At 40.5% G+C, this 27,015-nt stretch overlaps 1 protein-coding gene across 1 annotated transcript in view; it reads right to left on the bottom strand.

Annotated features, from left to right (window-relative positions):
* clybl (citrate lyase beta like) overlaps positions 1 to 27,015 on the bottom strand; it is a 64,521-nt gene that overhangs the window by 26,488 nt on the left and 11,018 nt on the right. Inside the window, exon 2 of the mRNA XM_020633970.3 lies at positions 5,007 to 5,220. Coding sequence (XP_020489626.2) covers positions 5,007 to 5,220 — 214 coding nt within the window. The remainder of the gene's footprint in view (positions 1 to 5,006; positions 5,221 to 27,015) is intronic.

Raw genomic sequence — 27,015 nt, 5'->3', positions numbered from 1 at the left:
ATGAACATCCTGAACATCCATGATTTATCTGATTGGGCATTTGTTTTATTATATTTTGGTCCCATGGAGGAAAAAAATATTTTAATTTAAACATTTAAAACATTCAAGATAAAACAGTTTTGTGATGAAGTATGGCACTATTATTTCAAAAGCATGTCTTACTTGAATTTCCAGAACAATTGATGTTTCATAATTTCTAATGTAACGATGACATTAATTACTTATTGATGATAGAAGATTTATTGTACTATTTAGGACCATATTGAACTTTACAGATACTGTTAAAATGAAGGGGGTACATGACAATCCATATGATATATTAGAGCTGAAATAAGGCTGTTTTAAGTTTATTATTTAGATACTTTGTCAGGATTGTGAGGGCATTCACATTTATAACATGAAAAGTTATTGTTGATCAATAATTTGTAGTCTTGGGGGGAAAAAAAATCTAATTTATCCTTTAAAATCTTCTCCCTCTAATACAGTAATTAAAAAAACACAAAATAAGTTACAATCCACAAGTTGCAGGGATTTAATATGTACATATGTAAGTGTGTTTGTAATCACATCTACACACTCATAAAACTATAATCCAGGAGTTTAAGGGTTCTGGCTTCCACATGGGTCCAATAAAAAGGAACAGAGTGGGTTGATCAGTAACAAAAGAAGATATTTAACTTTGTGTCTAGTAAATTAATTTCATTTTCAGCACTAACAAGTGCTTTTGCTTGTGAGCTGACTGAGAGTGAAAGCAGGACACTGGTCCTCTGTCATGCTTGAATGATGTACAGTGAGCTGCCGACTGTAACCATTTGTGTATGTGTGCTCGCCTGCATGTGCCCACATTTGTGTGCGACTGTGCACGCTTGACTGTGTGCACGTTTGTGTTCAGTGTGTGCTCCTGCGCGTCTGCAGGCGCGTGCGTGCTGGTGCGCGCGAGTTGCTCCCCATCGAGTCGGCCGCGCCACCATGCCATCTGGAGAGGAAATCGAGTGTGAAGTACAGTATAGTTTGGGACCAAGCTCCGTGGCAGCGGCTCAGCAGTTAGTTCATTAGTTCCAAACTTCCAGGGATTAGGAGAGAATCTCTGCGGCGGGGAGGCAGGAGCGGTCAGGGAGGATGGAGGGACCCATGTGGGGAAAGGAGAAGGAGAGGGGGTGGGGGGTTGCGGGGGGAGAGAAACACCGGGAGGAAAACTGGACCATAGGGCACGAGGAGAGAGAACATGAGAGCGAGAGATAAACAATCTTAACCCTGAGGACCCTGGCGAAGGGAAGAGAGGGACAATGAAAGAACAAGACAGCGCGAGAGTAAAGGGAGGAGAGAGGACAGGTGTAGCCGTCAGTTCCGCTCCAGGGTTTCAACCTGCCCTCCCTCTTCCTCCACCCCACTGATCATACAGATATGATGATATGTGTAAGAGTGTTAGAGCAGTCAGCCTTGTCTTCCCTCCCCTCTCTCCTCCCCCTTCTCTCTCCCCTCTGGGTCTGTGGTGACAGTTAGCAAGCTCTGGGAGGCTCCTACCCTTTACTCCTTCTCTCATCTCCCTGCCTCCTAAGCAGCCAGCGTTACTGCCAAGATGGAGCGCAGACATTTTTTTGGAGTCAAAGCGGCAGGCAATTAAAGCAGGCACTCCTGGATTTCAATTTTCAAGGGGAGGGGGGCTGACTGACCTTCATAGCTTACCTTTTTGTCATGAATATCTCTCCCTGTTTTAAGGTGAAGGTGACTGATAATGAAAAGAATACATTAATGAACACATAATAGGAGGGTGGAATGGGCAGTAGCCCCATTTAAGGCCTATCCAAGCATACCCCGGTACCTAAGCTCACATTTCACCTATAAAGCTATTGTTTGAGACACCGAAATAGTGGCTAATGGATGGTATTTAGCAAGCTCAGTCTCTGCTTCCCCCTCAGAAAAAAAAAAAAAAACATGCATATTGAGAGCATTGTTGAAGCCTGGCATCTCTTGGCACACACACACAGTGCCGACTGTGTGGTTGTCATGGTGAATAGCTACAGTATTAACTGTAGATATTGTCAGGGCAAACACACTCACAGTGTTAAAAGGTAATCTCTTATTGATTTGCAATTCAGTTGGTAAGGAAGATATACTGAAAGAAAGCCCACCACAAATTACCATCCGAAGCTCTTAATTTGTCATCAGCAAATGTTTTTCAATTCAGCTGTAAATTTACGAAACAACACCATACAACAAGATACGACACGATTACTGCCAAGAAAACGACCTACTTCATTTTCTCTGACACAAGTAATTTTACATGAGCCAGATCTTTGATTCAATTAGCAACACCCAAAACAATTTCAAGGGTTTACAGAGATCTCCTGCAAGTGTCCGTGGTTAATTTGTGAAGAATGATATTAATTTGAAATGCAAGCGAGTTATAGAACAGATGTTTTGGACATCATAGTGACAACACAATGCACACAACAGAGAAAGACGTCACAACACTGACACTTCAAAGATTTAAAAAAAAGATAACATTTCTGGTTCATGAGTATATGCAACTCAAGAAGGACCAAACTTGTCCGAACTTTCTCCCAGCTGTAAACAATATTCTCTCTTTGACTAACTGAACTGAGCCTGCATATTTGACAGCATCTCCATGAAGTTAGCAGCCTGCTAGCAGTGCAGCAGCAAAAGCTACAGAACTAAATTAGTTTGAATGGTGATTTATTCAGGCACAGCACTGTCGTGTAGGTCAATAACAATAAGCTCAACTTGAAGGGTAACTTCTAGGGGTTGGACAAAAATATCATAAATCTAAAATGACTCATCACTCAAATACAACTCACTGTGTCCCTACCTCATGACTCCTCATCATGACATTCATGACATGAATGATGGTGGCATTAGCTGAAGAAGTCGACAGCAGGAGGAAAGAAAGTTAACGAATGAAGCGTGATAAGAGGTGGAACTTGTGCAGTGAAAAAATAGATAAATCCTGCACTTTACCCTGTTAGAGGCAATCTATATCATTCTGTTGATCAGATATTGGAATGGATCATTATATGTTTTTTTCCCGAAAATAAACTATCAATTAAGCCGAATTGCTGTGTCATGATATTATCGCTGGCCATGTAACACATATCCTGTCATGAGTTGATTCCCACCCCTAGTAATCACACTTTGAGTCAAGGTTGCATTAGCTGTTTTAAATCAAAGCTAACGCAGTTGTGTCCTTCTACACTCATACAAAGACTTTAGAAATGAAACATCTCCGGTTTTATAAAAACACTCTTTACTAATTTGATAAATGGCAGAGCTTTAATTTGCCCAGGTACGGAAGCTATTTGTTTATTTCCATCCGCCCTCCTCCTCCCTGTTTAGAGTTTAAACATCGGCTGAGAGTGCTTTTTATAATCTTCTGTGTATAAAATAAAAAATAAATATAAAGAAAAGATATTTTCACAAGTTGAAAGTTTTGAACACCTACTGAAAGTGAGAAAAAAATGATGCCAAATTGACTAAACAAAACAAGGACATCAATATATTAAAAACAAATGTCTTAGCAGCATTCCCCTTAGCCTTCTCGCACACACACACACACACATTTAAACACATATACACACACACAAGGAGCGCAGTTGATCCAACAAGAAAGAAATACCATCTTAAGGGAAGGTATAACTACACAACAACCCCCACAGATTTCCAATCGCCACAGAAGCAGAGGGTGTGGGAATGTGAAGAAAGGGTGCCAGTAGGAAAGGTGTAGTTTGTTATTGAGTAAATACCTATTTTTTTTATATTACACAGTACGACCAGGCCGACACATAATATGTTACAGGATTTCTGCACACTGTGTCAGACTGTACACAAACCTATAGTGCCAAAAAAAAGGTTCAAACCTGAACTCGTGCCAATGCTTTGTAGCATGTGGCACTGATGTGGCATGATCAAAGAAGGAGAGGTAATGAGTATATTAAGGAAGGGGAAGTATTACAGGTTGGTAATTTACCAGAATTTACTATTGTAGTTTTTTTTTTATGTGCATTACTCAGAGTGCTCAGATGGAGAGGTAAGCTTGGGAAAAGATTAAAAGAGTGGAAACACCCTGTAGCTAATGTAATTTCCCCTTTAGATTGAACAGCATACACCAGGGCCTAATGCCTTTTCTCTACAGGTACAACCCATCAGCATCGAAAAGACAAAAAATAAATAAGAATGAATGTAAAATAACATTAATTATTTCTTCCTCCAAAGCTAGAAATAAGACACATACGTCTTGTCTGTGAAGTGAATATGTAGTAGAAAGACAAGAGAGGGCTAAAGGAGGATACTTTCACTCAAATTAAATAGAGACATAAGTCTGACACATGCTGATAGTTTGTGTCTCAGAGTTCAGCGTCTGAGTTCTCCTCAAGCCTGAATGGATGCTTCAGTGCTGCATTCCTCTCCACATTCCCCCCTCTTCCACATAATAAAGACAGAAGCTCTGACATCCACCAACTCCATCGTGGGGTCACTTTTTTTTTTTTAGCCTGTCAGTCACACAGGCCATCGCCTTATTGTCTTCTACAGGAACAGCCTGCAGCCATATCAATCATCTTTATTATCATGACTTAAAAACCTTTGTTTGTTAACTTTTTACCCGAGCCCCCTTCTTTACCGCGCTCTCCAATCACAATTTCATGGGCAGTTCAGCTGGGCCAATGGGGAGGCGGTGTGGGCGGGAGGAGAATGCTTTTAACCTGCTGCATCTGGTGCTTTCCCGCTGCTCGCCCAGCGGGACGTGGTCACCTTGTTTTAAAGGACTCCCATAGGGGGCCACCACTGCCTTTATCCCATCATAATGGGGTGAAATGTGCTTGTTTTAAACATCTCACTTAGGTAGTTTTCCTTTCAGTGATTAAGACCGAGCACCTGTCTGAAGGAGGGAGATGGAATAAAATAAAATAAAAAAAACCCTGAACAGCTGTGCTGGTGTGTTTGTGACCCATTAAGGTGCATTTAATTCATACATCTGTGGATTTGTGTACCTTTTTGCTGAGGGCTACACCGTCCTCGCAGTCTAAGACGGCACAGTCGACATCAAGCGAGGCCAGCTTCCTCAATTTTCGCTCATCATTGCCGGGGCAGTAGAGAACGGCCCTGCGGGGAACGTAGCGCAGCGAGGGGCCTGCAGAGTGATGGTGATGACGCCATGCTTTGGTACACAACTGCCAGGCTGCGGGCAGGAGCCAGCCGCTGTCCCTGTCAACACAAATAGGTACAAACATAAAACCACGGCAGCATACCTTTGTGTGCACATCAGAAATATACACAAAAAGTCAGACAGTGCTAGGATGAATCTATAATTACATGTCATTGGTGCATACATTACTCATGAGCGCACACAGTATCCATACAGGGCTAAGGGCAATGAATAATTAAAGGTTGTTGCTGCATTCATCTTCATAATATCTACAGTTTTTATTTCACATGTGAAGATTAATAGGGAGGCCTCCTCTTCCTCCAGACCAGAGCGAAAGTCTGGAAGCGTTTCATTTTGGGGAGTTCTGTTTGCCCTTCAGCTGTCCATTGAAGTGGATGAGACACGTTGACCTGAGCTTTGGCGCTCTTTGTTAGGAACAAACTCACCCAAACACTGAGCCACTCATATGCTAATGTTGCAACACTGCTGAATATGTAGGCAGGGCAGAGAGTGAATGAGGAGGGGTGTTAGCAACTGGTGGAAGCCGAGTCATGGAAAAGTTTGGAGCACACATTGTAGCCAAGACAAAAACTACAAATGGGAATATTTATATATTTATATTTATAATAATATCTTTGGCATTCTATTGGGCTTCAGGAAACAGTTAACATTTTGGGAGTTTTGCAAAATGAAATATATCAAACAATAAGTAATTTAATAAAGTACATTAACAACAGAGTAATACTGAATGAAAAGAAACATTAGTTAAAGCTCTTTTAATCTAAAAAGTGAGGAAAGGGTAATACATAAAATGGGACAGAAGTATGTTAGATGTCAAAGTAAATTATTTGTCAATAAGAAACTGCTGATTTGCAAAATTGATTGAAAGTGATTTTTTTTTTACCTGAGATTTAGTTTTTCTCATAAATGAATGAATAATTCATTAATTTTAGCTTAAAAAAATAATAATAATTTGCGGTAAACCAAAAATGATTCTAAAAAGATTAAAAAAAATCCCCATGTGATCAAAACTATAATGGTGAGTAGTGCCTCTTGATGACATAAACATGACCTTTAATTTGGAAATTTCTCCCAAGCTCTTTTTGTTGAGCAACTACAGTACAACTGTTTACTGTAGCAAAATTATGTTGCAAATTTTCTTCAACATAGTCATGTTATTGGAGCTTAACAATTGTCTATATCTAAATACTTGTACTTCTGCAAGCACCACAAATGGGCCAAGTGTTTAAACACTAAGCCACAAATGCAGTGGAATTGGATGTAACCCTTCAAATCACAAGCGCACACTTCCACACTATTGTGTACACAAATAATCACTTTCCTGCACACACTACTTAATTATTTGTTGTGCCGATCTGTCGAACAAATGGTCCAGATGAATGGCTAAATGTCGAGGATCAGATATATCTAATTACAGCACGAGACAGCTTCTCTCTTCACTAACCCTCGCTGGGTATCACAAGCCCTTCGAGGGATCATATTTGCAGATAGTGTCCTTCTTTGCCTGAGGAAACAGGCGAAAGAAAGGAAGAGGAGGGGGCTCCTTCTGTTGAAAGAGGGGGCTGAATGATTCTCTTTTCTTGTCTTTTGCTCTCGAAAAGAGCTAAAGTCACTTCAATAGCCACTTAATCCTGTCTACTACGCTTCCACACGCCCTCCAGTCCCAATCAGGACTAATCTGCTCTGAGATGTAGCAGTCTGTTGCTGCTAGTTAAAACCAATTCAGGTTGCTTCCAGTACTTAAAGGAGCAATTTGTAAGATATCTACTGAAATAAAACATAAAATGACTTTACTATATCATTAGACTTTAAGAATTCATGCTATGTGGAAGTGCTGGCTTCTCTAAGAACAAATCAGATTTGATTCTGGTCCAGAATGGTCTGTATTTGTTTTGACCAGAAAAGGCACCCCCCACACGGCTGTTTTGGACGCCCCTTGGTTTGCCAGGCAAACGGCAAACCAACAAGTGTTGCAGTGATGGAAGCGGGCAAGAGAGCTGGTTCAGATACAACGATTCTGCCCGACTTAAAAAGCTAGAATAAATATTATAGATGATTCTGAAAAATGGAGAGAGATGAAAACACAGAAATGTTTCTCATTCACAACATCATTTATTAACAGACATACAGCATATGTTATATACATTGATAATCAATGCTGAGACGTTGGACAAACTTGCCATCCTCTCAAAAAGACGGTTCAGTGCACTGGTTCCCAACCATGTCAAAATTAGATTTGCAAAAATTAAATTAAATAAAAAATTGACTGGGAAATGTATATAACAGTCTTTTGGTTAGGACAAGTGTGTAGGCACATTCTGATAGGGATTTATCAATGAAAACTATTCAAATTTACGTTATTTTTCAAAGCAATTATCACTGTATTGTGTGGGTCCTGGTGGGGACCAGCTTTTATTTGATGCAAATAGGGGGGATTCCAAGGATAAAGGGTTGGGAATTGCCGGTCGAATGTGTTACTACTTGAGATGTGGCCTTTTTTCCCCCCCCAAAAAAAAAAAAAATCATTTTTCCCACTGTGTCAGCATTTTGTTGTTTACTTTTCTACAGAAACCACAAATCCTTAGTTTTGGCAGGGCACTCCTTTCCCTTTGTCAATCACTAAACCATTTAAAACATTACTTAAATTGCAGAGTTGAGACATTCTTCTTAAACCAGTTCCAGTGGATCATTTTAATTTTTCTTTTCGCTTGTCATCTAGGATCCACATCGATGCCCACAACGTAGAATCGGTGTGTTCCAGTCAGTTGCAAAATGCTGGTTAGGATTCGGAATCCTAACACATTTTCTGTTCGACATGAACGTGTGGATGAGTATAAAAGAGTCATTGCACTGATCCATATTACAGAACTTATTTTCCCCACTTGCACCAAACCAATTTTAGGAGAATTATCATGTGACAACAACTGTGTAATATATGGAAAAAGAGGCATCCGAACATCTATCATCAGGGTTTGCCAAATATTTGATAAAATCGCACAAGCGTTGGCCATAATTAAACTTTAAAGTGTTTCTATATTATTTGTAAATGACCAGTTTGTAACATCAGGCAGCCATAATCATCACTGATGGATTAGAGCATAGCTGTAACAAATGGGGATCTGGTAACAGCCATCAAATATACAACTTTTATATATATATATATAATATGCAACCTAAATCATTTTACTTACACATTCAAACATCTGGTAAACCTTTCCCCTTTATTCAATCACCAAAGATGCAATAGTCCCCAAAGTGCCATATGCACCATCAATAACCAATTTCTTCCACGTTCTTTTTTTTACATGAAGGTTATGATAACACAAGGCTGTGTGTTTAAATTAGCAGCTATAAAATGGTGGGACCTAGCCACAGTGACTATGTTTACTGGTCTGGGATCAGAGCTATTTTGTGTGTAAGTGGGTTTATATGGTGCTAGATGGGACTGGTTCCAATTAGTAGAGTGGCAGCAATAGACCCAGGCCCACTGGCACTCAATGGGGGAGAGTGAGGGTGAGGAAAGGGAGAAGGAATGTGGTGAGAAGGTGGTGAGATCCATTTTAAGACTAGACAAAAGGCACTGCAGATTGTCATATTTGGACCTGCTTTCCTACGAGGAGTTATCATCGACAGCCAAAAGAAGTGTTCTTATAAACTCACAGGTTTAGTTTTTGCCTTCAGTATAACTTTTCCCTGCTGGCTTGGCAGTATGCAGATGTGTGTCTGTCTTCCTCCAACACCACCAGAGAATGTCTTGGACAAAGCAGTTCACTGCTACAGAACTATCAACTGATCTTCAATCTAACAGAATATCGTCTGATGATCTGACACTCAGTGTAAGCGTCCAACTACAATAAATCCACCTTGAACCACGTATCCTTGAACTACACATCTTATCTTCAACACTTTCCGACAACACTGACGTACACTCTGGACCACATTCAGCTACCGTTTCTCACCCTATAGTTTCATCTTCTTATCTCCCCTGAAATCCCCTGTCATGTAATTCAGACAGGTACGCCAATTTTTCTCAAGGTAACGGGTAAAAGCATGTCTGTAGGAAATGTCAAACTAAGTAAGGATCATGGAGTTCACGCTAGAAATTCTAAAACTCTTGAGCTTCCTGTTTCTAATCATGCCTCTGGTATTTGGGGGTACAAAAAATGCAAACATGAGACATGCCAATGAAATGTCCAAGACACTCTTATGTGCCTCCAAAATGGCTGGTCTTCAGCTGGGACAATGTCAGACAGTTGTCCAAAATGTTGATTTGTGTCAGGTTCTAGGGATGGAAACTTTAGTGGTGGGTTTCATTTGTTTAAAATGTTATTTTAGTTTGATATAATGTCATATAGAAGTTATGTGCCACTCTGGCAAACTCCCGTAGAAACATAAGGAAGAGTACAATGGATCTTAATAAATATTTATGACATATGATCCACAGTTAACTGCTGCTGATTGTGGTGTGGCAGTAAATTTTGTGTTATGATTGCCTGAAGAAACTGCTTCATTATCGTGACAGAATGATCACTGTAACTCTGCTGGCCTCCACCTGGCAACATAATAACCTAATTCAGAGAGTAATATTCATCCTACCACACAAATCACACCACATAACAAGGGGCACACTCCAAAACAGACCCTGACCATGGCCCACCTCTCAATATGCAGATTTCCACAATTATCTCCAGCATGGCCGTGCAGGCAGAAGCTGTGTCTAAAATGCACAAAATTAAAGATCTGTGTTTCGGGTCCATGATAATCAGCCGCTTCTTAGTATGCAAACTACATTTGGAGGTCTGTGGCGCTTAAGATTCCAGATTAAATTTGGTGAAAATAAAGATGAATAAGGAGTAGAGCGGAAATCAATGCTGCTGAAGCGTAAACAGGCTGTCTGTCTGTAGAGAGCTGATGGCGGGTGGGAAATAAAATGGTCCAAAAGTCATCAATATTTACCTAGCTTTGTGTCCACCTGCCTGTCTGACACTTTTCTTGTGTTTTAGAATGAAGAAGAGAGCTGAAGCATTCCCCACACACCCTCCTCCGCCCAGCATGATGCTGTTCGTGTGGGTTCTCTTTTTATCCACACTGCCTCGGGTCTGAAGACACAATTGGATGGCAGAAAAATGCTGAAAAATTAACCAGAGACACCAAAGATAGGCAAAGGAAAGAATCAAACAGTTTTCTTCTACTTTTTCTCTCCTCTGCCCCCTGCTTTTTGGCTTGCCCTCCAGCAAGTAGGATCTTGGGATGAGCAATGCACTCCCCCTGAATGAGATTAGCTGGAGGCTGCAGAGTTTACTGAGAGCTGGTCTCACAGACAAAAGTTTACTGGGTCTGCAAACATTTTGTGGATGATGACTGAATTGACTGTATTGTAGTCTACAGTTAGAAAACCAACAATTCATTGGAACAACACTGGACATTTCATTTCCTCTGCCTCAAATACAGACTATGTACTGATTCTAATACCTGGATCATCAGATAATAAGGTTGATTTAAAGAATAAAAAAAACACAAGCTAATTATAACGGTGGAATAATACTGGTGTGAAAAACAGATTGATGGAAATGTTACTAATTTTGACTAACATTACACTTACTGCTAGCACCACATTGTTTGAATTAGTTTTATCTTTATCCGGTGGATTTTTGAAGAGTCTTGTTTTGTGCAGCTGCGCTGTGCTGCTACCGGAGGCAGTTCACATTTTTGATGTACTATGGCAGACACCATCAGAATCAGAATTTGAAGGGACCAGATAAGCAAGTGTTATTTCAACATGCAAAATGTTCTAATAATGCGCAGCCTATATGATTTACCCCGCTTTAACCAAAGTCGTTAGACATTACTAAATTCAGCACGACAAGTTCGGTGTAGATATTGGTGCATCATAAGTCTTAATCTCAATTGCTCATATTACACCACTGGACCCACATCTTACTCTTCTTACTTTAAAAAGCTAATTCAATGTCCCTCAACCATCAACAATACCCCCTTACTCCTCCTTCCATCCATGCCTTCTCCCCCTTTCTGGTCTCATTAGTTTGGGTTTTATGCCTTAATCTACACAATGAGGATGAAGTCATGGCGGTTATCTTCAGCAGCCAATGTCTGCCTACCTGTAATCCTTCTCAAAGTCCCCGGCTTTCTCCCAGCTCACAAATCGGCACACAATGCTTTTATGCAAGGCCTCCGCAGTAATGCCCAGAGACGACAGAGGACTTTTTTTATTCCCTTTTCTCATCCCTCAACATAAAACTAGTTAAATCCCACTTCTACTTAGAAGAACGGAGATGTCTTTATCTCGGTCTGAGGACGGGAAAAAGTCAGAAGGACACCAGCTATCATCTACCAGACTAACAAACTGGTTCTAATGGCAGTTATCTCTCTGCCCATCATAGATGAATTGATAAATCCCATGATGTAACTTCCTATACAGTATGGGCTAGAATAATTTGAAACAACCAAACAAATAATAAACTCATCAATGAATTTGATCAGATTAATATTTAAACTTCATCTGACACAAAAAAAAACTATGAATTTATCATTAAAAGTTAATTGAGAGGGGAGCTTGAAAAGGTCAAACAAGTCGCACCATTCGAGGAGGGCATAAGGGGGTTAGCTTTTAACTTAGCATTTTTATTGACTCTGGCAAAACAAAATGAGCGGGCTCTGTAGGATTGTGCACTCTGCATTGGCCATTCAGGCCTTCAGAGCCCCATTGTACTACTTTGAAGAGAATGAAAGGAAACCCCACTGGTGGAAATGCAGTGGAACAGCCCCACAACAGGCCACAACTGTTCCCTTATGCATGAAAGGCAGGGACATAAAAGACAAGATGGACTTCTGAGGTAGGGCCAAAAACAAAGGCAACAAAAGTGCTGATCACGAGGGGATGACACGACTCGTCTCGGCAGAAGGAGCAGGGAGAAAAGGAGTAGGGTACAATAGCACTCCCGGCCAAATGACATGTTGAAGAATTGAAAAATCCACACAAGAAGTGTCTTCTCAATTCACTAAACCCACAAGAGCTGGGTGACTGTCGGCTGGCCCTGGTCAGCCTGAGGGGGGGTGGACTTTAACAGCCCAACAGCTTTTCTCTTCCTAACTTTCTATCCCAAATCTTTCCCTGTTTTGGCAAACAACTTGGCAAAGGCAGGGATTGACTGGGGTGATGGCTTTAGTGTACACACACCAAACCGAAACCAAACCAAACCTAATCAAAGCGTGGTGGGTTCCGCTCCCGCAGCTTCCGTTTTGATCTGTTGGCTGTCTGTGTGTGTGATCTGTTTCTGTTTGTGCTCTAGGCACAATTATACCACTGCCTAACCTCCATGGAAACAGTCAGACGGACAAAAACATGTTTACTCTCGTACAAAAAGCATCCTTGTTTTTAGGGACACAGCGAAATGACGGCCGATATTTGAGCCAATGTGTTAGAAGTCATACCAAATAATGCTTTGTTATTAATCGCACTTCCTGGTGATTTTTCACCCTGTTGATTTCTACGCTGGGAACCGCTGAGGTTTTTTAATTTCTCATCGAAGGAATTTTCACATATGAAATAACACATAAAAACTGTGGGAGTGTTTATGCGCGTGTGATACCTTGATGGATGGCTTGGCTATTATAAATCAACTGAAAATCTTGAATGGAATACCTTGCACACAGGAAATACATTTCTAGATTTGTTCAAATACCCCCAAAAAATTGGATAACACCTCAGGTAAAGCCTGAAATGGGCTATCAAGTATCGATGAATGCACCAGTCAAAGTACAAAAAGTAAAACCTTTTAGCATCATAACAAATAACAAATAATATGGGTGCCTCAGTAAGTACTAAAGTTTATTTTATCATTTTACAACTGTTTTAGTACTGTTGTAGAGCAGCAAAGAAGAAATTGCTTCACATAAATTATCATAAAACAATACCAAACAAAATCAAACTTAAGCAAGCAAAATGTTAGCAATCAATTTCTTCTGGTCACACATAATAATCTTCCACAAAAAAGTGGGCTGCTAGCCAAGCTGCCACTAACCTTAGTCCAATTTGTTCCTTAGTGCTAAGCTCCTCTATGGGTCAGGCAATAAAACAATTATAGGGAACAACACAGTGCCGCAACATCTCTAGATGAAGATTGGTATTTAAGAAAATGTACAGTATATTCTTTTGTCTACATCAATGACATTTATTTCATGCAAATTCATATTTGACATATTTGAATTTCATGCACTGCACACAAAGACAAATGTAGTTTCTCTTAAAAAAAGAAGCCACAGAGGGTTTTAAAGAAAGTACTTGTTGAAAGCCAAATGCTGAACAGTGCACTCCACAGGTGAAGGCCCTCCTCCACGCTAGCCTGAGGCCTATCCCACAATTCTTCACACATACCCACGGGCCCTTTCACTGGCCATCACCCTGTCTGATTAATGGATCGATGTGGTAATTGATTAGTGAAGAGGAGGAGGGAATAAGAACATAGGTCAAACGTCAATAATGTCCCTGTGACAAAAGGTGGAAGACGTAAAATGTACCAGTGATAGCCTGCAGCCAGACCTCTACCCATCAAAGCCTGGGCAGAGCTAGCATAAAGGCCTTGGCCAATTCTCCTGCCTGCCCTGCCCTCCCTCCCCAACACTCCTTTTCTCTTGGTAATGCTGTCTGTTAAAGTGACAGGAACCATTCTGGGAGCCGCTTGTCAGCTCACCTTCATAAAACAAGCCATAAAGCAGCAAATAACAGGCTTATATGGCTTCATTATTCTGGCCATGCAGGATCACAGCCCTGGGCTGAGGGATGTGGGGTGGGAGTCATGTTGGATGTGGAGAGGCGGGGAGACTCTTGGCAGGACAGCCTGGTTCTCGTGGAGGTTTGTTGTCCCAACGGCTGTCACCATGTGTGTGTTTGCTCAGGATAGAGGACCACTTGACCCCCTTCAACCCTGTATTCCCCAAAATCCAAAGCAGGGCCAACGGTGAAATACAACTCACTTTGGAGATCCTGCAACAGCTCAGGTTTGTTTTCATTTTGCATCCTGCTTTGCATGTCATCCTTATGAATCTAATTCCTGACTACACTTCACACAAGATGTTAAAAGTTAAAAGATTACATCCCGAGTACACTCTGATGAATCTCCACCATAACTAAGCACAGATCCTGGTGTATCTGTAAAGTGACGAGACTAGAGATGAGGCAAGTAGGGCCAGATGGAGCACGCATCTGCGACACTAAACCTTTGGCCGTGGCAGGGCTGGACGCGAGAGAGATTCTCATTTATTTCATGCAAATATCTTTGGGCCGTTTCACAACCTGACAGTGGGGGCTGAGAGGTGGTCAATATCTGAGGGTGCTGTCTCCAAAACATTTTCTCTGTTTTCCCAGAGTCAGCCACGGGTGCCTGGCGAAGGAGTCATCAGTGGATGTGTTCTCTTGTTGTGCGCTTACCAGTCCATGGGCACACATGAAGCAAGCCCCTATTATTCCTACAAAACTTGTCCCCACTGGCTCCAACCAAAATTCATCTACAATCTTTGACCCACTGGTGACATTGGTGGTCTTTGAGTGGGGGCAAAGACAATGACAATGATAGTGAACTCTCATTATCATTCAACGATGAGGAAATTGTTAACAATCATGTAAATTCTTTGGTATTGGCAGCTCAGCTAGCAGCCCCCTTACAAAAACGTTCCACGTCTGCCGAAGACTGCTATAAAGACTACATTTTCTTGTAACTTTACTGGTTTTAATCCAGAGTTTGTTATGTTTTGAAATGGACAAAGCATTTAAACATATTTCAGCTGCTTAAAAAAGACCAGTGAATGATTGCACTAAAGGAATCCTTCACAAAAAAAAAAAGCAAGGCTTCAAGAAACAAGCTGAGTTAATAAAGCAGCAGCTTCCTCAGTGCACAGTCCTCTGGGATGTACCCCATAGAGCTATAAAAAAAAAATGCGCACCTTAGTGTAATACCTGATAATTAGCCTGAACTATATCATGAAACTTGAACAAATGAACGATGTGTTTTTCTGCCCTTTGTAACTATCAGGATAATTATTGATATATAAAATGATGCAGGCCCTATGTGGCCTTTAATTTGGTTTCAAGCTTTAAAATGAACTATAAACAGACGGCTGATATTAGCAAGTCAAATATGCAGCTAAGAGAGCTCGTGGAACATCTGGTGGGCAAGCTTACACAATGTTCACCAAAAGTAACTGTCCCTTTATGTGCTTATCTGTCATCCGCCAGGTCCCAGTTGTGTTCAGATCAGTCACTTATCTCTTTTGCAAAGCTGTGAGGCCGCAGTACAAGCACCATCTCTCTGATCATTGTATAGTTAATTGTCACCTCCATCAACATTAGCACTCTCTTACATGCTAAACAGAGGGGGAGAAAAAAAAAAAAAAAGGGGGAGGGCGGGTTGACTGCACCCTCTTTTCTGAGGCTGACACTTGCTCTCTGAGGGGTGGTTTTTCGGTGTCAGGATTACAGTGCATGGGAGAAAAGAGGGCGGAGGAGAGGTGGGGAGATTTCTTCACAACTCATGTCACTGACGTCTGTGTGTAATGGCAGCAGAGGGAGGAAGAGAGGCAGACAGACAGGGAGCCGGCAAGGATTGATTGGTGTTTACTTTTAAGCAGCCGCTCAACCAATGGCAAGAGCAGCCAATGGGACCCATCTTGTCACTATAAAGTCACATGACCAAACACAGGTCACATGGATATAAAACACACACAAGGTTACGAAGGGTTCAATGTATAGACAGTCACACACATGCACACACACAAATATATCCGTTACATACAATTGGCACCGGTCCAGATTGATTTAATATGTCGCAATCCGACCATATGGACACACATATCCGCGCCTAATCTAACAAACACTGCAGAACACACACACACACAAACACACACACATTCTGGCCTGCACACAGGCACACATATCCGGACTGTTAAACAGCATTGCCATCTTGAGTCCCATGGATCACTGGGACCATCTGACACTGTGGCTCCTGAATGCATTAAGACCAGCAAGGTGGTCACACTTTCCATCAAAGCTAGCACGGTTACATAACACTCTACGATACGAGTGCATTAACAGTTTTAGTTCTGCAGATAAGAACACTATAGGTTATAAATAATGTAACTCCTGGATGTCAATCAAACTTATTTATTATTTAAAGGAGAACAGCTGATACATGCTCAGCCAGTTGTCATGATACGAGCATTAAAACAGGATGCAATGAAACACAGTTGGTAGAGCAGGTGCTCCGTGTACAGAGGATAAAGTCTTAGTCATACTGGTCACGGGTTCAACTGCTGTCCTATCAATAAAAGCAAATAGCCCCAAAAATAATCTTTTAAATAAAACACATTTGCCAAATCTTAGGATGTGTTATCTTACCCATAAAGGAAATTACAATTTTTGACGTAAGTTAGACTACATTTTTTTTTATCCCTTTAGTTGGTTAACACAGTGGAAAGTAAATAAATAAGCAGTCATTTTGACAATTGGTGAATTCTTAGGGAATTTTTCAAGCAAAAATGTTTTACATATGCTTGAATTTGCTGCTCCTGAGTTTTTTTATAAAGCAAATATCTTGGGCATTTGAACTGTTTGATTGACAACAAAGCATGTGAGGACGTCACTTTAGGCTCTGGGAAATTGTGATACTTTATGGCACTAATTTGTCATTGATGGATACAATGAATCCATAAATGATAGAAATAGTCGGCAAATTAATCAAATTGGAAATAACACTCTGTTTAAGGCCTTAACCGAAGCATTGGTGTCGATGGCTGGTTGACTCTACAGGTGTCAAGGGAGGGAAAATTGAATGAAACAGAAGGGAGATAAGGATGAAGGTGGGGTTGATGAAGGAAAAAGCAGATGACTTGGTCGAGTCTGAATTAGAGGAAGAGAGAGAAAACAAAGACTGGACGGGTATGGTTTCGTGGGCAAGCTATAAAAACATTCTTTTAACTTGCACTAGATGGGACAATCTGGGCCGGGCCGTGCTTGGATATGGATGTGACCGGGACAGTAGATCAGATGGTACATCAGACTATTAGGACATTTGGCCTTCGATGTGATATGTACTGTGTCTGATCTCTTGCCCCCACCCATCCACCCACACCGGGCCCAGACACAAACACGCCCCCGTACCCCTCCTCGGGTCCCGGAAAAAAAAAAGTCTGACAGATGGGTGTACTGGAAAGATCCACTCAGGAGACCAAAACATACTAAGGCGCTGTCTGTCTGACGTTTGGATTTGGAGAGGAATGACGACCAGAGAAATACGCAGGGCAGAGAAAAGGGGACATCTGTGGCATTTGTCTTATTTTCTGTCAAGAGGGACATGTGTCATGAGTGAGCGCAGAGTCTTTTGGATCATATTCCATTTAATTAATGAACCCCTTTCACACACACACAAACACACACTCGCAAAACACAGACTGCACATTCCAATTCACAGCTCTTCTGCTCTTCCCTGTAAGTTGCCTGTGCCCCCAAGTGGTTACAAATGATAACTGCATCTGGTTTAAACTGCCTAAGGGAAAAAAACCCCACTGACTTCATGTAAATTTGACTGATTAATTCTTCTTTTTCAACATCCTTAATCCACCCTCTTAATGAGCAGATGGGTGAATTATTATATTTAAGTAAGAGCTTTTTAAATACCATGTTCTGCAAATATTGTTCATTTTGTCACTAACCTATTTACACTACAGCACACACAAATATATATAAATGCACACCCTTAGTGAGAAGTTTCCTTACAATAGTTTCCTAAAATGAACTCTTCCACTTCCCATTATGTGTAAATGGAAGTCATCCTGAATGCAAACAAATATATATGGTTACAAAATGATCAGTGTCAAATAATGTGAACAAAAAGCAATCGAGCTTGAAAAGAGCATAAAAATTTTAAATCACTGCCATGCTCTACTTTTCCTCTCAATATTTCTAGTGCAAGAAATGTATTTTTCACCCCTCATTTGTGCTCGTTGTCAGTTTAGCAGTGAGCCTTTTCAAAGAGGAATTTTAAGTAATAAGGCTGATGCTCCCTATAGTGTTGTAATGACAGCCGCTTCATTCTTTTGACCAACAGGAATGCCTTTTGCCCTCGACTTCTGCCCAGCCCCAAGCCTTTAATTAAGACTGGCTTAGGCCCGACTGATCCTGACACACCAGGAAGTTTCTTGAAAATCTGACTGACCATGGAAGTATTATATAGGCCACAACCCCCCATAGCAGCCCACAGCCCCTCCCCACACCCCACATAAAAAAGGGCTGTAAGCTGAAAGGCCTTCTAGTCGGACCTTATATGATTGAAGTATGCCTACACATTCTGTTTTAACCCTTGTTACACATATTCCCGTGCCCCTTTTCTCAAAGATATAAGGTGGTTTGGGCAAGAAGATGCACTTCTAGCCCCTAAATTGCTTCTTTATTTAATTTCATAGTCTTCCTTGTCACATCAATGTTTAATAATTAAATCAACCAAACGTTGCATGTAGCAGAGGCTGTGGTCCAAAAAGGTGCTGTCCGATTGTCAGAGATTGGAGTTCTAGGGGTGATGTTATTCACATGGGGACAATCCCTGAACAGGCGTTTTACCACTACACAGCCACTTGTGAGTCCAAAAGCCCCATTAAAGTGCAAAAGAAGCACAAACAATGTTACAGAGGCGGTTCAGTTAACCATATGTTTAAAGTTTAGGGGAGTTTAGGGGAGGTTAGGGGAGCGAAATATCATTGAAGAAGGACGGACACCTTCAGTTCTTGCCACTTTGGGTCAGCTCCACCAAGAGGAGGAAAGAGAAATATTGGGGCTGAGAGTTAATAAAGATTCTGACCTGTGGAGACGGAATCAAACCAACCAACCAAGCGCTTACCTCTATGATGGACAAAACAAAGTCAGTAGAATGTGATGCAACCAAACACAACAGTCATTCAGGAAATACTAATACGCCAATATTTCAAAACTATGCAGCACTGGAGTGTAGACATGTGTAAAGTGATCTGTCCTGGGAATGAAAAGCAGTCCACTCTGGATAAATGTGACTTTAGTTAAGACAGTTGTTATTGGTAGATTTCTGGCATTTGTTCACAAAGCGTGAGGGTTGAAATAAAACATTGATAGACCCGAGTATCACATTATTATGTGTTCTGGTAATGCATAAATTTCCAAAAACACTTACCTTCTTCTTTTAATTATAAATTCAATCAGACTAAATAGACAATTTCTTAAGATAAGAGATGCTAAGTTAGTTTCTTTGCATCTCTACAGTTTGTAACACTACTGTTGTGTCACCTGGCACTAATACTGTGTTCTTCTTCGTGTTATTGCCATTAACTAACAGCTTTCAGATGTGCTACAGCCACTGTCTGGTGGTAGTGCTGCATTACTACCAGGCGCGAGTAAAATATTGGGAATTTTTTTTTATTATTGAATTTAGATTTTCAATAAAAAAGGATTATTGGAATACTGCAAATAAAAGTAGTGTTATGATGTTGGGTGATATGAGAACTTGGACTAATACAAATGCCGATCCAACCGTCATTGTTCAATTGAAAAAGGAAAGTACTGTATAACTTTTTCCCCAAAAAAATTAAAAATTGCAATTTCTATCACCTTGTTACAGTATCACTATTTTCCAATGTATTAAATCTCTCTGTCTTGATGGGTATCTTATTGGGCCAATACACAGCCATTAAGACAGCCACATAACATCATCATCAATGATGGCTTGTTAGTCATTGAAATTTTCACAAACGCGGAGCCGACTCGAATGCGAGTGACAAGGACAAAGAGCGAGACCCTATACCCTTGGCCTATTCCTCCGTTAAGGGAGTGGTGTGGGCGATAACCAATGCCCCTTCCTTCCTTCCTTTACTGGGAGGATCATGGAAACTTTATTCAATTTGTTTGGCACAAACGCATTCCAGGACCAAACTGTATTAAAGCTCCCACTATATGACATCTTGCGTGCCAATTAAATGATTTATTAACACTTTCTCAAGAATGAGTAAAGTCCCTTTTACAGGAAGAACCCAAGATGTAGAGCTCATTAACTAATGGGTTGTCATCATATATTGCCCCAACACCCCAGTTTAATGTTCACCAGCTGTAATGCTGTTTTTCTATGAAATGGGATAAAAGGAGTGAAAATCAGTAGTCCAAAAGCGATACTGTTTGTTCTCAATACTTGTGACTCCATACCAATGTACACAAGCTGAATGGGGGAAAAGGTTTTGTTCTGATTCCCAAATCAACAGTCCAACAGTTGGTTGCAGTCCAAATGCATGGGATGCATGATGACATTCAACTAACTTCAGTTTCATGGCTATTAAAGGTTCAGTAAAACCATTAAATACCATAGTGGAAGGATTTCTAAAGACAGTTTACTTGAGATGGCGGTCAGGGGCAACAAATGGGGGCTTCCACTGGGACTTTCTGGGAAACTGAAGTCAACTTTGAGTAACTATTAGAGTTTTTTTAACCAAATGTATACAAACACACAGTTCTGTGTTTGTATCATGGTAGCTACTAGGAAACAGATGCTACTTTTCTGTCTGTAACAAAGACTATTGGAATGACAAAGACTATTGATTTTTTTATTGGGATTCAAATTTGATGGTCACTTGGAGCAACTGCTTTGAGTGTGCAATGTTGCTGCAGATGGTGATTGATGGTAGTTAAAATGAAAGTTGTCTAGATACTGCTGCCAGTATTGCTAACAGCCTCTGATAAATTAAAACAATGGAGAGTATATCAATCAATGAACCAATCCAATACATTCATCAATTAGCCCCCAAAATATCCAGCTGGTAAATTATCCATCAGTGATGTTAGGTAGAAAAATTAGCTAGGAAAATACAAGTTCTTTGTTCTTCAAAAATTATGAATCTGTAAGGGAAAGATTCATGCACAGTGATTGCATCCTTACAGATTTGCATGCGTCAGAGATGCAGGATGCTTAGCTTACAACATCACTGCTTAATAGAAGAAAACCTGATGCTGAGCCTACCTGATGTTTTCATGCACATTATGCTCAATGCAGATCCCAGAATACAGCAGCTATGTCAAGGTCACATGTCAGGCGTCCAGTACCACTGGTCGGTTACTGGAATTCAGGTATCAATGGGAGGCATCAGGTACAGGAAGTCATTAAGAATATTCCATACAGAGGCTTCCTGAACAAAGTGCAGAATGGGTGTTGGCATATTGTTTCTGGAAATGTCTGCCGACTGACACGGGGCACGACGGTTGACATGCTGCAGACTGTTTTTATTGGACTAAAGCCTATTAACAAATGTCTTTTTAAAATATTATAATACATTTGTAACACTCCACACGAAAAACATCTTTTCATTACTTGGGAATGCTAAGGAGTCCTTCCCGACTACAATCAAAGAGATTCTAAAAAGATATACAAGTATTCAGGTAAAATCTAAAAATCTTTTTTTCCAGAAATGAAGATTATAAAAGGTCAGGAAGGTAAAGACAGTAGTCTGAATTTTCTCTCAAGTTCAGAAGCTTTCGGCTGGCTTAGTCCCTCTCTTCAGGTCATGCAGTAACCCTGGACTTCAAAAGAACCTTATCACTGTCACATTCTCTCGGAAGAGATCACAGTAATGGAGACCGGATGCACAGGCTTACACTGGGTTAGGCTAACACAAGGAGGAGTGAAGAAATGCTTTGAATGTTGGCTTGTAAAGGGAAGAGCTCCTGAATAGGCCTCCCGACCTTCCCACTACACTTCCTTCCCGAGAAGTTCAAGGAATGCTGTGTAAGGTTTTAGAAATTAGTTGGGACGTGCCTTTGTAGATTTCCCTCAGAGGCTCCATCCAATCAAAGCTCTGCATGTTTCAAGGGGCTGTAATTAAATTATAATATAAAACACTTTCAGCATATTTAACCCTTTTTTTGATACTCTTTATGGACAGCTTTTTGCACGTAATGAGGATGAAAAATTCTGAGTAGGAATTCGGTGTTAACATTTTGGGTAAGGGTAAACACCATCAGACAAATATATTGATAAGATATTTTTTTTTATATTCATCATTATCAGTATTAGGATTACTTATTCAATGGGAACAGCCAATATGAGGAGTACCCTAATGAAAAAAGGCCTTGACACTTAATTAGTTAAACTTCAGAACATGTTTTATTGACAGAAAGTGCTGCTTCCACATTTCTCTGTTTAATCTTATTGTGTGTATCATTCTCAGCTAATGGGAGTCGGAGGCCATTTACTCCACACTGACACTTCACACTTCAAGTATTTAACATCGGGCGTGTAAAATCCTTAATTTCATCATCGGAACAATACAAATGGGACATAAGATTCTGACGTAAAAAAACAACAATAAAAACACATTGAAAATGTGTACGTTCAATTTCCTCTCTCCCCATTTTCTTCCTACAACTCTCTCTGTTCTCACTCGCCTCCATCCTTGCTATGGCTACCTTCGTCTAACACAAGGTCCCCACTTTGACTGTGGCTTCATCCTGTATTTTCCAATTATCACCTTTTAAAGGCCAGCTGGGTGCATTCCAAACCATCGGGGGGCAATTCCATTTGCATTGCTCTGAGACAAAGTCATGCTCAAGTACTTTCATGCTAAAGTTCATAATCTTCTATAAGGACGCTAAAAGCTGCAGCTAGAAAAGTCTTCAATACCTAAAGCCGAATTCAAATGCTCAAACTGAGAAACGGTGTGCTTTCCTTAATAACGATGATTTAGAAAAGTTTGAGAAAGTAAAGAGAACTTCAGAATCGGACAGTGTTGTGGTTAATCACTGAACAACACCCCTGGCCTTAAAGTTAAAAGTTTGCTTTTCAAACTCGACCAGATTGACTCGAACTTTTTCATTTCAGACTGATCAATGCAGCTCTCCTGTGAGTGTTGGGCTCTGTTTACAATTAGAGCTCATTATGCTAATTTTATTCTTCCTTTTCCATTAACTTGATTTTTAAACAGCTCCAGGAATATTTTACATCTCTTTTATTTTGGGTCGTTTTTTTTTTTTTCTTTTTAATGCACATTCAAATTCACTGCAATCAAAGGGAGCCTTATTGAAATGACCATTCCATAGTTGTGAGCGTGTTTCTGTGTGCATGTGCGTGTTGTTTGGAGGGGGCAGAGGAGGGAAGAAACTGTTCCATTTACTTTGCACATTAATGAATGCCTTCTCCGCCTGCCTTTAGGCTCTCTTTCTTAATGCTTGATCTGTTCACTGGTGTAAACCTGTGTTTGATTTCTTCTCTCCTCTCCCTCTCAGACTGCATATAGCAGCATTTAGCTGTGAATTAATTTTCATGTTTGGATATACCCTGCTGAGGTGTGATGCCGGTGGCGCATAATCAAAATCTGCAACACTTCATATGGGTAGAAAGGCCTTGTGGGTATTTTCACAGTGCAGATCTGTAGCTGGGCGGGGGAGACTAAAAAAGGAAAGAGGGGTCAATGAGAAATGCACAAAACAAGAGTCAGCAAAAGGACAATGGGATATAAGACACAAAAGAATAAATCCATTGTTTTATAGTCGGATACAAAGCAGAGGATAACTTTGGCAGAGTGGTGTGCAGCTGTGTGTGTGTGTTTGTGATAATGCCTATGCCTCTTGCCATGAGACAAGACACGCACCCACAGCCACAGCTCAAACACCAGCAGCCCTTAACATGGTGTGTCTAATGCTCCTATTTAGTGTTTGGGGTGCAGCGGCGCGTGGCCTGAGGTTTTTTGGGAGGGGAGCGTGGATCGCACCTAGCCTGACAGCTGTGGCCCAAACTGGAGACAAAAGCCTGAGGAAGTACCGCATCATCGAAGATGGGACAAAAAAGGCATGCCAATTTGCTTGAGGTCTGGCAAATACTGCTGTGTGTTTCAGTGCATAAAGTCCACTTTTCACGGACAAAACGGAGAATCATTGCAAACAAAAACTGGGAGGACACCTGAAAACAAATTCCTCCAGAAAAGGACAAGGCTTGATGTTGTACATTTAGATCAAAAGCTGAAACACAAACTACAAATTCAAAACAGACTTCACTTCAAACAAACAAACAGAAAGAACATAGGCCGCCTTTTGTGCACCAGTCTTTTCATTGGAGTTTATTTGTAATCCTTTGATAGGAGGGAGTCTCTTTGTCAATCGGGATACATCAAAGATAAGCCAACTTACCATGCTGCTTGTGTTTGTGTGTCTATGTGTGCATGTCTGTATTCTAGCCTTTAACATCACAGCAAGGCACGCTTTTAATCTATTGATTTAATAAGCTTAGGTAGCAGGCTGTTGGCTAAACAAATGAAACAGTAGAGAGGTGACACCAAAAAAAAGAATAAAGGTATGCGTGAGGTGAATCGCTAATGCAGTTTACAGTAGGAGACGGGCTTTCAGTGTATGAAAAATAATGAGTTTTCCAAAACATTTCAGGGGAACACACCAGAAAACAAAAGATGAGAAAATGCTCGACAAAAAATCAGTTGCTAGAGGTAGATGAAACTCAAACCAAAATTAAATCTACGAGCATTTAGCTTCCAGGGTAAACATTCCTAAACGCTAACCTTTAATTATCATACACAGAGGTGTCTCCATTCATAGGCTTTGCTATTAGAAGCAAAAGAGATAATAATTACTTGTTTGTTGCCAAATCAGCTATTAGTCGATAATTAGACCTCAGCGAGAATTATAACTCTTTCAAATGGTTTGTTTGATCTGAACATGTGTTCCCACTTGGATGTCTGAGTATGCATTCATTATATTTGCAAATGAAAAGCAAAACAAGCCTGCGCAGAACGAGATCTGATGGTTTAATATGCAGTTCTCCGCCTCACCACTGAATTAAAACAAAAAATACATACTGCACTCTAAAAACCAAATGATTGTTACATCTGAGTTCAGACTCTTTACTTTGAGGCCTATAGGCAGGCAGATGTAATACCGGTAAATGGGTATCTCACAAAAAGGAGGTTGCAACCATTCCAGCCATTCATTTCAATGACTCTGCAGTGAAATGGAAAACTAAATATTTAGAATACATCTTCACAGCAAAATAGGAAAACTATCCAACCTTCCCATAACGGAACTTCCTTCATTACGCCCCTGTGTCCCTATACACATGCAAAGACGTCAGGGGATTTTAAAGGCACAAAAATATCCACTGGTTTAAATTAGAGCATCAAACAGCCAGCTGCTGATGTGTTTCCTGTGTGTGTGTGTGTGTGTGTGTGTGTGTGTGTGTGCAGAGGTTTGAGGGAGAGGGCTGAGCAGGTTTCTGACCTCCCGTGGGTGCAGCAGAGTGAGTGCAATGGTGTCAGTTCACTAAAACAACATTGTGGGTAACAGTGTGTATTTTACTACAGAGAGGAGAACCACAAACAAGCCACAACATGTGACAGTAATGATTATTTCAGCATGTAATTCAAATGTTAATACAACGGTAGGTGAATTCATTTCAACAACTGCCCCTTAAAACGCAATCCTAAAAACCATTACGGTACCGCAGGAACTTTTTCATAGTGCTAGGAACCGTTGGAACCCTCCGCCAAGCAAATAACAGTAAATAGCTGTCGATTAAAAACTCTTTAAAGTTTAAACTTATTAAAAATGGAGGTGGGGGGGGGGGTGGGGGTGGGGGGGGGGGGTAACGGACAAATGCCCAACTACTGATTATGCTCTATGTCAATTTTAGATTCAAATCGTCGTCATCATGGCGATATCGAATGCAGTCCCTATGGTGTGTAGTTCTTCCCTCGATAGTTTCTCGACAAAAGGTTCCCCAGATCTGTTTGGTACGAAAACACCTATTGTAGAACCTCTGTTTAGGTGACCAGTCAGACTTCGGATGGATTTATAGGCAGGGCCCACAGTGCACTATTTTTAAACCAATATTGATCTATTTTCTCAGAAATTCACGTATCACTAATATGTTGGTTGATATCTGAAACAAATGTTATCTTTTTTTTTTACTTAATGCCACTTTGACGTAACTAGCACAGTTACTCAGAGGAATACTTTCTTATCATTACTTAAGATTATTTTAAACTTTCAAACAATTCTAGCGCAGCTGTGATGCTCTGCTACATGTACTACAGACAGTGCTGAGTTGGAAACAATGAAGTCAAATTCAAGACTTTTATGACCTTTGTAAGACCTCTTAAAATGATTTTTTTCAGTGATTCAATACTGGCAAATGTAAAAGGGAAAATGATGATTAAAATTAGAATTAAAAACCTAGAAAAGTATTGATACAATTTAAATTAATCGTATTTAGAACATAACAAATATGAACACTATTCAAAGTACTGGCTGCCTAACTTGGTCTAAAATGATTAGCATAAACTGGTGAACTTACACAACTATACTATACTATACTACTCCCCAGCACCAGACGAGACTGGAAACCAGAAAAAGACCAGAGTAAAATAACCCGTTTGCTCAATATTCTCTCTCATATATTACAGCACTTTGTGGCATCATTCAGTGTAGACAGTCTGTCTCCACATATAGGCTTGTCTATATCCCTATTCAGACTGACTTTTCACCTTCAATATGAATGTGGGTATGCAGAGGCATAATGGGGGGACAACATGATCCCCCCCCTCTGTGCTGGCTTCTGAGGTAGTAACAGAGGTGTTACAGGGCCGAGATGGGATTGTCAAGACGGGATCAGCAAGATGAGAATCCTAACTTGAAAAAATGCCAGCAGATCACATTCTGCCAATTCTGCCAATTCACTCTGTTCACAGTGGCTGAGATTACCGACTTAACACGTATGATGTTACAGTATTAATTTAAATCTTACGCAAGACCAGAA

Source organism: Labrus bergylta, chromosome 13 (assembly GCF_963930695.1).
Source record: "Labrus bergylta chromosome 13, fLabBer1.1, whole genome shotgun sequence".
NCBI lineage: Eukaryota > Metazoa > Chordata > Actinopteri > Labriformes > Labridae > Labrus > Labrus bergylta.
This window is presented reverse-complemented; position numbering and strand designations above follow the sequence as displayed.